General features: G+C 38.8%; 2 protein-coding genes across 2 annotated transcripts in view; both read left to right on the forward strand.

The window, feature by feature from the left end:
- Positions 1-12337, forward strand: part of VCL (vinculin) — a 42565-nt gene extending 30228 nt beyond the window's left edge. The window contains exons 14-22 of the mRNA XM_009322483.1: positions 87-215; positions 1236-1385; positions 1951-2059; positions 3090-3392; positions 3985-4109; positions 4434-4619; positions 10028-10231; positions 10861-10965; positions 11682-12337. Of these exons, the coding sequence (XP_009320758.1) occupies positions 87-215; positions 1236-1385; positions 1951-2059; positions 3090-3392; positions 3985-4109; positions 4434-4619; positions 10028-10231; positions 10861-10965; positions 11682-11828 (1458 nt within the window). The 3' untranslated portion in view covers positions 11829-12337. The remainder of the gene's footprint in view (positions 1-86; positions 216-1235; positions 1386-1950; positions 2060-3089; positions 3393-3984; positions 4110-4433; positions 4620-10027; positions 10232-10860; positions 10966-11681) is intronic.
- Positions 7572-9406, forward strand: LOC103915598 (vinculin-like; the record flags this gene model as incomplete). Its single annotated transcript, XM_009322469.1, has 1 exon — positions 7572-9406. A coding segment is annotated over one exon (273 nt), but the record flags the coding sequence as incomplete, so codon positions are not given.
- Positions 12338-12350: the final 13 nt, after the last annotated feature.

Consider the following 12350-nt stretch of genomic DNA (forward strand, 5'->3'; position numbering starts at 1 on the left):
GAGGGTTTATGGATTTGAATCCCTAGAAACTTAATATTCCTGTATCATGTGCTAATAATTTTCCTTTTTTTTTTTCTTTCCCAAAGGATCTTAAAACTCGGATGCAAGAGGCAATGACCCAAGAGGTTTCTGATGTTTTTAGTGACACCACAACTCCTATTAAATTGTTAGCGGTAGCAGCCACTGCTCCTTCTGATGCTCCCAATAGAGATGAGGCAAGTATACCCAGGTGGTCTTTTTCCCATGTGAAGCTTCAGTTATTGTTTAATTTAACCTGAATTGGTATTTTGAAAAATGAATCAGTATTTTTTTTCTCCTCAAGCTTGTGATACATGCTTATTAATTCTGACAGCACAGTGATTGTCATGCAAATTTCTCTGGACTCTTGGAGATTGCAAATTCTTCTGTATATGCCTGGAAACTGTATTGTCCCTGACTTCAGTAAATGGCAAAGATTTTCCCCTGTGATGTTTGTACCATGTTGCCTTCAGCATGCTAAAAATTCTTGTGCAAAAATCACTGACAGACTACTTAGTGGACTGTATATCTCAACATTAAGCTGATTAAAATAGTCAAATGCATGCCAAGATTGATCAACAGATTTAACCTGTTCTCTTGCTGTATAACGTTTCCTGTACTTTAAAGCTACTGCCTGCATGTGAAACATCTAAAACTCTGTGGCTGGCAGCTCTGTTCGGCTGGTTGATTTGAACATGATCAACATGATTCCCAAGGCCTTGGGGAATTTAGCTTTATGACAGGATAGCTTTTTGTCAAAGTATTCTGTGCCTTGAATAACTAAGGACTGTGGAAGGAGGGATTTTTTCCCCAATGTGAAGCTTCAATTTTTAGGGTAACACCCCATATTTATCTTCCAAATATAGTTACTTTTGGATTATGGGTTTGAAGATTAATGTCTATGAGCTAAAATAGTTTTAAGACAGTATTTGTTACAGCAGTGGTCATCAGGAATTAGTGTACTTGATACCTCAAAGCTATAAAGTCTGGTCGTATCCTTTGTTACCCAGATGAGTTAGTAAAGAACGAAAGTCCAGTAATGTAAAAATTAAAAAAATTAAATAGCTTCAAAGCTTTTGTGTCCTGTTGCATCCTCTCAGGAGATGCATTAAGTGTGGATGTTATGAAGGTGTCTGGTATTTCACGCTTTGAAGAAATTATGTATTCTTTAGGGAAGTTAGGCTTTTTTAATGTGTTTTTTCTCTTCTGACAACTAGGTGTTTGATGAAAGAGCAGCAAACTTTGAAAACCACGCTGCTAGACTGGGAGCCACAGCAGAAAAAGCAGCTGCAGTTGGAACTGCAAATAAAACTACTGTGGAGGGCATTCAAGCAACAGTGAAATCAGCAAGGGAACTTACCCCACAGGTTTGCTTCCTTAGTCTCGAAGGGCTGTTAAAAGGGCTGGGGACAACTTCTGTGGAATTTTCTTTATGCCTCTGCTATCAGAGACAGATGTTAATACCAGCAAGGAACATAGTGCTGACATGTAAAAGGGGAATGGCAAATATTTGGGTATATGATACCAAGTAGAACAAACTGATTAAATGACATGTCTTACTCTTCAGCTTTTGGACAGAAGCGTGAGTGACTTATCCTTGAAACAAAATTACTTTGAGGCTTAGTAAATATGTAAGTGGAAAAAATGGTCTTTAATGAACATACTTTAGTGCTTTCAAGAAGTGTTTTTAAATAATAAACACTTTTTGATATAAAGCATGTAATTGAAGTTCCAGAAAAAAGTATTTGTGTCAGCAAATTCCAGAAGCATTGTAAATCTTCAAGCAGCTAGATGTTGAACTAGAATTAATGAACTAGTATTCCAAATGAGGAGCAACACATCTGGTCCTGAAAAACAAATGTATTTTCAGGAATATGTGTGATGTCATTAAATACTGATACTTCCATAATGAAAAATGTTTTCCATTGGCAGGTAGTATCAGCTGCTCGTATCCTCCTGAGAAATCCTGGAAATCAAGCCGCTTATGAACATTTTGAGACCATGAAAAACCAGTGGATTGATAATGTAGAAAAAATGACAGGTAAAGTAGGAATTTTTGTTGAAGATTATACTTGTGGCTAACTAGCTGGCATAGATCCTCCCCCCCCCCCCCCCCCCCCCCCCTCTGTTTGGACTAATGAAACATGCATATGAGTAATGACTGAAAAATAAATTAAGAGAAGTGGGAATGTGCTCTCTGACTCTAGAAATAGGTATATGTTACACCATAAACAAAATACCTTGCTTCATAGGTGTTAATTTTGAGCTGCAGGGGAGCAAATTTGGCTTTAGTTCTTTTGTGGGAAAAACAGAATACCGTTATTTTTTATTGCGATTGCTATTCTAGCAATGTATCACTGTAGCAACTCGAGGGTTTTTTTCTACATAATCTTGGCATGTTGAATGAGGACAAATAATTAAGTGGGGGCAAGAAGACACGTTTAAAATGATGTAACAGCTTGATGAAAGCAGTGAATAAAACAAAGCTACTGATCTACTGAATCTTGCTGAGACGCTTAAATGTTTCAGTCCTTCCAAAGTGCAGATCCTTTACACTGGTCTGCTGATCTCCTGACTGTATACTACCTCCTTCTCCATTGCCATAATTAAATTGTGGGTATTTTATATCTTACTGCCTTGTCACTAGATATCACCCTTAAGTAAAAGCACAGCCAGAGGGATATTTCCTTTTGAATGAATGGAAGAGGTACGAAAAGTACTGAATGTGCTTAAAGAAATTTGGTGGGAGGAAGGAAGCTCTGCTGCATATACTGTGTAAGCCTGTATACATATACTGTATACTTGACTCAAGCAACATACCAATACAGCTGAGTAAGAGCTTGGGATGCCGTTAGTGGGAGCAAGCCTGACCACGGTTACTGTGATAGAGATGTAGCACATAATCAGAACTTCAGTAATACACTTGGTCTGCTTTCCATGCCCCCTTCCGCCCCTCCCCACCCCCCAGTTTGGAAATGCTTACTTTTCTGGTAGTGAAGAGTCTCTGGAATACCAAATATCCCTTTGCACAGATGAAACTAGAGTATTAATGTGTTTAACTTTTGTTCTAGGCTTGGTGGATGAAGCCATTGATACTAAATCTCTGTTGGACGCATCAGAAGAGGCTATTAAGAAAGACCTTGATAAATGTAAAGTTGCGATGGCCAATATTCAACCTCAGATGCTGGTAGCTGGTGCCACCAGCATTGCTAGACGAGCAAACCGCATCTTACTGGTAGCAAAACGGGAGGTTGAAAATTCAGAAGACCCTAAATTCCGTGAGGCTGTTAAAGCAGCCTCTGATGAGCTAAGCAAAACTATATCGCCAATGGTAATGGATGCTAAAGCTGTGGCAGGAAACATTTCTGATCCTGGTAAGGATTCAGTCAGCTGATTTCAAATATATTTTTTACTGGCTGAAGATGATGTGAAGTAGTGCTTATTTGGTCTTGTACAGCTGTGTATCCCCTTTTATGCAGATTTTGTGTACGCTTAAATCCCAGAATGGTGAAATCAATGTCACATCACTAACTGCTGAATCCTGCTCTTTTAAAATGCAATCAAAGACCTTTGGCATATTCAAGGGAAAAGGATTCAGCATTCTAGTTTATTACATGATTTCATAATCTTTATTAGAAGAAGTATTTGTCACTACTTGTCAGTAGTACTACTTTATATAAGAAAATATTATCTAATTTCTCTTATTCTGTAATTGTTCTGGGAATTACTTTGGCTTGATAGTGACTGTTACTCAGCCCAGGCTTTATTTTATGCACGTTGCGTATGACACTAACATTTCAAACATGTAAATCCACGGTAAACATTTTGGTAGTTTTTAAACATCTTTTTTTTACATATATATGCATACTCGGCACAGTATGTTATAGAAGTAATTTTTCTGGGGTAGTGTGGCAGTTCGAAGTATTACAGAATGCTGTTAAACTGGTAATGGATTTTTTTGTTCAGGTTTGCAGAAGAGTTTCTTGGATTCTGGATACAGAATTCTGGGAGCTGTGGCCAAAGTCAGAGAAGCCTTCCAGCCTCAGGAACCGGATTTTCCCCCTCCTCCTCCTGACCTTGAGCAGCTTCATGTAAGTGCAGCATAGTTTGTAATACAATACACAGTTGTCACTGACAACGTGTGGATTGCACACTGAAATTACTTGAGTGTATTTTTATTCCTTAGAAATAGAATGCACTGTCTGGCCAGCCATGCATACAAGTAGCCTTAAGTCTAAAAAAAACCAATACAGCTTTCAAAAGAAGAGATTAAAACATGGTATTTCTCTTAACACGGAGCACTTGAAAAACTGGAAAAAGGCATGAGCTCATGCAATCGTGTCTTGCCATGACACCATCCTTTACTCAATCTGTACTATTTCATTGCACTGAATAAGGCTTTTTCCATTTCGTAGCTGACTGATGAGCTTGCCCCTCCAAAACCACCACTTCCAGAAGGTGAGGTTCCCCCGCCCAGACCACCACCACCTGAAGAAAAGGATGAAGAGTTCCCAGAGCAGAAAGCAGGAGAAGCTATTAATCAGCCCATGATGATGGCTGCTAGGCAGTTGCACGATGAAGCCCGGAAATGGTCTAGCAAGGTAAGAAGTTGTTATATGTGTCTTGGGCTAAAAGGAATATTTATTTAAAAAAAAAAAAAAAAATATATATATATATATATTTTTTTTTTAGGATCAGTGTATTTCATCCAAAGTCAGTTGCCTCAATGACAGAGAATAGCCTTTTATAGACCAAATAGTAAAAACACTGCCGTAGGAGGAATTTGAAACCCTCTCAAGTTTGGAGTGAACTAGGGTCAACTGTTCTAATACTCAGAATTGCTAGAATGCTTTATTAACATAGCTCTGTGAACACAAATGTGCCTTGTATGCTAAGCTGTTTGTGATCCTTGATGCTAGTAATACTAGCATACTAATACTTTTATGCCTTCCTAGGCTGACAAGCTGATTGCTATTTTTAAGTGACTTTGAAAAGCCTGTATGAATGTTGCAGGTGCCAGCTGCAGGAATCATGAGCTGGTTTGTCTTAATTCTGGAAGGAGCTGCAAGTTACTTTGCAGTTAATCTGGTGCATTTATGATCAGAAAAGTGACCATATATAGATGGCCTGGTCTCATTCTTTTTCATACTGAGTCACACTCGCTATCAAGGCCAAAATCCTTCATTTCCTTACCATTTCAGTGCTATGACAAAGCAGTGTGACCTCATCAGTTTTATAAATGCTAATACAACTTTTTTGCTTTCCCTTTTTTGTCCCCAAAGAGCTACATTTTTCCTCTGGCAGCAACTGAGGAAGCTTCTGAGATTTAAGCTTCTGGACGTATAAATTAAAGCTCAGAATTTGCCTTTTAAGATCTCTACTCTTTTTCTCCACCAAATTAGATGGTGAATGAGAAGATAAACTTGAATAGCTTACAGAATCAACTTCGGTGCTTTGTGCTTAAGGAACATCTAGTTTGGAAGTACAGATAAAATACAAAAGAAGTCCTGCAAATCTGTTTGAGTGTCTTTTCCATAAAATGAAAAGCTCTATTTTCCCCCATACTTCTGGATATACCAAATACAGATTTATATTACTAAAGGGATAGTACTGGAATGTAGTAGTCATCTCAGAAGGTAGTTTTGTGGCCAAAAGCCTTAATTTCAGCTTCCTAAAAGTGTTTTGATGTTTGAATCCCAAAATGGGTAACCTAACAATACACAGTAAGTAATAAAATGCTTTTACTATGTACATACTAAATTACCTATATATACACACTATATACATTCTAAATTAAATAGTGCAACTGTTAAAACATTTATCAAAGCCAAGCAGCAGACCTTAGAACTCCTTGCTGATTATGAAAGAGGTCTAAGCTTAGTGTATTTAGATCATAAAACACCATTTTTATTGCTGTTTCTTTAATTTGAGACCAACAAACCAGTAAGCCTAGCATTTGTCCTTCTAATTCTTTTTTAGCAGCCCCATTTTAGCAATAAGAGTACAGTTATTCTGACAGTATGTTTTTGGGGAAGAAGTTCAAAAACATTTTTGTAGTCTCCGAAGTCACTTATTGGGTGGAAGAGGGATTGATGGACAGCGCTACTGAGGAATATGGGTTAGACCTGGAAAGACAGAAATATAAGGTCTTGCTCATACTAAATCACAATAGTCTGTTTGTCAACTGTCTTCTGCTTTTTTGTCCAATTACTGGGCAAAGTAAAGCACCAGTCTACTGGTACTTTACCCTGTGTTACGCTGATGGGGGGGACAAGAACTTAGTCTTAAAAAAATTTTGATAACGTTCTTCATTCTTGTAAGATTTAAGATCGATTTTTTTTCTCCTTTACAAAAACTCCTCTTCACTGAGTGGATTCTGGGCTTTTATGTACTTCGTTTTTCTCACAGAGCACAGACCAAACACTGTCAATTGCTTTAGCTTTCCCTGCCTTTCCCCCTCATTTGGATGAATCAGAGAATGAGCGGTATTTGGAAACTTTTCTTTAGATTAAGATTTAAATAGAAGTTGTCTTTGAAGAGGAGTTGATCTGGCAGTGTACAAAAGTTAAAACTTCCTTCCAAAACTTCTGTGTGTTTTCCTTGGTGTAGATGTTTTTTCTATAAAAGGCTGTATCTTAAGCGAAACACAGTTGAAAATGCATAGTTTTTGGTAAGGGTAGTTTGACTTTTATCACACTTGGCTTTAGTCAAAGAAATACAGTTAGTAAACTTGTAGAATATTTTTGTATTGAAATGCTGCTGTATTATAAATGCCTGTATTGTTATACCACTTACCTCTTCCTTGTGATCTACCCTAACACAATATATTTGCTTGAATCCTCTTTTTTTTTTTTTTTGAAGGTAACGGATACAACATATTGTGGCAAAACAGTATCATATGCTTCATGATCCTCTTATTCTACTAATTCTATTAGAGTCTTTTTTTAAGAACTGTACTATTCAAAGCATTCATGACATTCAGTATCACCTCCTCTTTTCATAACCCGGTTTTGTTCTTTTTCATGTTATCTGTGGTACTTCAATAGTCGCTTCTACAGTGTCCCCCACCTCCCCCCACCCCAGCAAGCGGCGTCAGTGGTTTTTCTGTGATCCTGCTGCTATCTCTTATCACATATATGTGAACAGGCTTCCATACAAAGCTTTCTATCTGCACAAATACCACAGTTGTCAGCTGCTGTGCCTGCTTCTGTGCAGTCAAAACGGCTTTCATTGAAACAGAAACTCCATTCATTTCACCATTGTCTTGCCAGAAAAATGTTGTTCTGCAAGTCAGCCTCTGTCTGTGGAAGCTGTGTGCTCAGATGAAAAATGTTGCTGCATCTTTGCATTGTAACTTCTTAGTATTTTTGGTAACTTTGGTTCACAGGTGAAATGTTTGTTTCCTTCTGCTAATCTTGTATTCCTTCCCCTCCTCCCTCTGACCTGATCCTAGAGCTGTCTTGTCAGATCCTGAGAGACCAAGAGGATGTATTTGGTCGCTAAAACGGCTCAGTTCATGCTCTTCTACCAAATTCTGCTTCTCGTACTAACTGTCCCCTGTTTCTCCACCCTTGCTGCCACCTGCAAAGCCTGATGTGACTGTGATTAATGAAGCGGCTGAGGCTGGTGTAGATATAGATGAGGAGGATGATGCAGATGTTGAATTCACTCTCCCCTCTGACATTGAAGATGATTACGAGCCTGAGCTGCTGTTAATGCCAACCAATCAGCCTGTTAACCAGCCCATTCTGGCTGCTGCTCAGTCTCTACATCGGGAAGCAACCAAGTGGTCTAGTAAGGTACTCCTGAGTCTCCTCGGGGACTGATCGTGTGCATCCAGCCATTTGGAACGCTGACACATTTGCATCACTCTTGATCCCTGCTGGGCCCCGCCGTTCTGAATGAATAAGCGTGTCTGCACTTCATTTTAAGGACTGAGAGTGGCTTCACAAGTTTTGCTAGATCTGTTTGTCAGTGCTGGATTGAAGCTTGATTTGGGTCACTTATTAATATTTAAAGGCTTCCTCTCCCTTTGCATCTGCCTGTTCTTCTTTGTTATGGCAGTTTTCAAATTGTAGTAGGGGTTGTCTTCCCTCCCCCCTGTTCTTTTTTCCATTCATTTGGGCTACCTGAGAAGCCACGGTTAATGGTTTCGCAATGACTTCCAGATACAGCAGAGTGTACAGAATTCAAGAAGTCATTTAACGTGGCTATTGTGCTTTGCCTCCATTGATGCCATCAATTAGAATACCTTCCAACAAGGAATGGCTTTGTATGGCAGTGTTTATCGAAGAGGACTGACTGTCTGCTGGCTTGCACTTGGCTGTATTGCAAATGCTGGTCTTGAGAGAATTCTTTTATGAAGAAGCTGCACTGAATGCTGTTAGCTGCTGAATTGAGATTGTGTTTACATGAAACCAGCGGAAATCTAACATGAGGTTCAGACATTCACAACTAGCCTGTCTCTTCTGTCTAAGCACAAATGTTTGCAAGACTGGTCACTTTTTATAGCATGCTGCAAAAAACAAGGTTGGTGTCCCATAACAAACAAAGGTTAGGGGTGTGCGTGTATGTATATGTATGTGTGTGTCTATATTTACGCAGATATACTAAACTATTTTAATAAGAAGGGCTTAAAAAATGTTCTTGTCCTTTTCAGATTCTGATGCTTGGATAACTTGTTAGAGGGCTTCGTAAATGACACTGGTCCTAATTTCTTGATCTTCCTACGTGAAAACATGGAAAAGCTTTGTGTTATGTCACTTGCATCCTAACTGGTTATGCTAGCAAACTGTTTAGCTATTAGGTCACAGTAACGAATAGTTCAGCTTTTTGCGTCACCTGTATCTGTAAAATATCTGGGATATCTTCTTGAATTTGCTAGTAGTGAGTCATGGAAGTATGTGCACAGGGATAGAGATTACATTTGCTAAGTTGGGTTCTCGCTGTGTACTCTTTGCTCCGACTTCACTGGTCATTAATTGTGGAATTATGCTGAGGAAGGAGTGTGCTAATACTTACACTCACTCTGCTAATATTTCATCCACACAATAGGAATGCGTCATGGCACCAAAGAGTTCACTTCTGTCTAACAACTTTCTACAAAGGCGAATCTAAATATACTAATAGGCTACTAACAATTGCTCATCTAGGTCTGCTTTTCCTTGCACTGGGTTTCTCTCTGGAACAGTGTATAAGAAATGGTTTTGCCTTGGTCATACTTAATTCACATGGTTCAAACATTTCTCAGAAGTATTTCTGTGACTGTAATTTTCATGTACTTAATACGAGAAATCTGGATTTTAATGTAAGAAATATCACTAGGTTATCTTTCGAACTATCAAGTTGTTCTCTCCTGGAAACTTTATTTTAAAGGGAGAGATTTTGTCAAAAAGGAAGACTTATTTTCAAGGAATAACGTAAAAAAAAAAAAAAAAAAAAAGTAATAGTTGCGTCTCACTTCCATGTTACCAGTGACAAAAGTTTATGTCACAGATTCTCTTCCATTTATCTTTTAGCATTATAGCAGCATAGCTGATGCTTTAACAACTTCAGTTTCAGATGCCACTGAAAATTTTATGCTCAACTGTTATGACAACACTATTTAACTTAATTAGTGCTGTTTGGTTTAACAAGCTATTTAGCACACTAATTTAAAAAAAAGCCTTTTTGGGAAGTCTGGAATTTCAAATGCTAATAACATGCTTTATCTTAAAACTTAGCCAGCAGAGCAGTAACTCTCGTTCCATGGACGAACTAACACTTTACCACTTCTTTTCCAGTTTTGAAGCGAACTTTCTTCCTCAGTGTTAGGAAGAAAAATGTCAGAAACATATAATTAGTGCAGATCTTCTCTGTTCCTTGAAGAAACCTCTTCTGTGTTCATAAATGGTTCTTCCATCTGTAACTTCTTGAAAGGGTTGCTACCAAAATGTAGACTGCTGTTCAGTCGTGACTTCTGTGAAGCTTCTGTCCTGGCATGAACACTAACTCATGTTGTTCTCTTCAGGGTAATGACATCATTGCTGCTGCTAAACGAATGGCGCTGCTAATGGCAGAGATGTCGCGCCTGGTGAGAGGAGGTAGTGGAAACAAGCGTGCCCTTATTCAGTGTGCAAAGGATATTGCTAAGGCATCAGATGAAGTCACTCGATTGGCCAAAGAGGTGGCAAAGCAGTGCACTGACAAGCGCATTAGAACAAACCTCTTGCAGGTAATGAGTTAACTTGTAAATGCCTCAAACACTTTCTTTTCTCTGTTCCTCCCTTAGTGTGAGCGAGCACAGGAGTTGTGGCAGTAAATCGCGTGTATCTTTCCGTGGCTTGTAAAGTTCTGTCAAGTTCCATGTCTGTTTTTAGATCCCATGGTCACATATATTCTCTAAAGTCAGGCTTTGTTTACAGGTGAGTGGAAGATGCTAGTGTCCAAAGAGGTTTTGAAAAATACTGTGCTATGAGCACTGGTCTGTCCTAAGCCTGCATTGCTTTGTATTTCATCTACTCGTTCCTTTGTACCAATGAATAGTAGCGGAAATATAACACTCTGTAGTTTTTCAGTCTCAGCCAAATATACATCATCCCATTCCTAACCAAGCAGACCCTTGAGGAATATCTGCAGGAAAGGAAAAATGTTGGCTCCATCCCAAAAATTCCCAAAGCAAGTAAAATAAGATTCAAGTATCCTACCAATACTTGTCAGAAATTCTTGGAGGTTATGAGATCCCTTCTATGCTTATTCCTTATCTGACAGTAAAACAAAATCAGAGAATTTAGCTGAAAAAAATAATAGCTAACGTATTGGTTCAGTTTACAACGTGAAGTGTTTTTTATCCCCATTCCTTAGGTCTGTGAGCGAATCCCAACCATCAGTACGCAACTCAAAATTCTTTCCACTGTCAAAGCTACCATGCTGGGCAGAACTAATATCAGCGATGAAGAGTCGGAACAGGTAAGAGGTTTGAAAATCGATGGTAGTGTGGAATTGTTGATCAGTTTTGTGGAGAAAAATATACAACATGTAATATCAGATGTGCTCTGGAACTGAATGTTTGGAAGCTTACCTCAGCTGTTTAGTGGAGATAATGTTAGTATAGCACCTTGGTTTCTGGCTGAAAAGCTACAGTTTGATAGAGGAACATCAATCCTTCCCAAGCCAAAAAGCTCCTCTGGTCCCAATTTTTACGTGAATAACTTCTTGATCTCCTTGACTTAACAGTAAAAAGCGAGCTAACGAAAGACCTTGCTTCTACAAATACAGCAGGTTTGACATTGGAGGAGTAGTGGCACCCTCTGGTGGATCATAGTGAAAATACTTACTCTCCAACATCTTGAGTACTTGCAGTTCCGTTAGCTTCCAAATGCATGTTTTCAGCTGAAATCCTGCAGGTTTGGCTTCTGGGAGAGCTTGTTCTACTTTGAGACACTAAGCTTTTATTCAGATTTTGCACAAATATCCTGTGAGAAATGGGAAGGTCTTGTTGTGAGTCAGGATAACGCTTGCTAGTTTCCAGAGACGAGTTGTTTCATTTGCTTTTTCATGGTTTAAGTCAGCGATCGACTGACCTAATGCTTGCCCTGGGAGTCCCCATGCATGATGGGTTTCCACGCTACTGTCCTGAACATGGTATTTACTAATACGTTGGAAATTTTTCTTTTTCTTGACAGGCAACTGAGATGTTGGTTCATAATGCCCAGAATCTCATGCAGTCTGTGAAGGAAACTGTGAGAGAAGCTGAAGCAGCATCCATTAAGATCAGAACAGATGCTGGATTCACTCTTCGCTGGGTCAGAAAGACCCCATGGTATCAGTAAACGCCACATAAGTATTGTTTTCTGTAACATAAAATGCCTTTTTTTGGAAACAGACGAGATATATTAACAGCAAAAGGTGCTGTATACATGAGCTTAAGATTAGCTTATGCTAATGCCCCATTCTAAGGGTATGAAATATAAGAGAATGCATTTCAAATGTCTTCGGAAAGCATTTGATATCGAACACCTCAAAATTGCTTCCGACAGTAGACAGTTCTTATCCTTTTTTTTTTTTTTTTTTCTTTTGAAAATTTGTTTCGTGAAATCTGTACTCCCAGAAGCACATTTCATTTATGCACTGTATATTCCAGTAGTTTCCATGTGATGATATAAAACGTGGACCTCACTTTAAGCTTGTGTTGAGAGTCTAGGACACTATTGGTTACTTGGCAGTTTTTTAGGGACAATCATTGATACAGAAACATTCAACTTTTCAACAGGATTTTAGCTGGCTGTTCTCAAACCATGCAGAAATGACGGAAGGTGTGGGGTTTTTAATTAAAGGGGGGGGGGGGGGGGGGG

The sequence above is a fragment of the Pygoscelis adeliae genome, unplaced genomic scaffold (genome assembly GCF_000699105.1).
Source record: "Pygoscelis adeliae isolate BGI_AS28 unplaced genomic scaffold, ASM69910v1 Scaffold244, whole genome shotgun sequence".
Classification (NCBI taxonomy): domain Eukaryota; kingdom Metazoa; phylum Chordata; class Aves; order Sphenisciformes; family Spheniscidae; genus Pygoscelis; species Pygoscelis adeliae.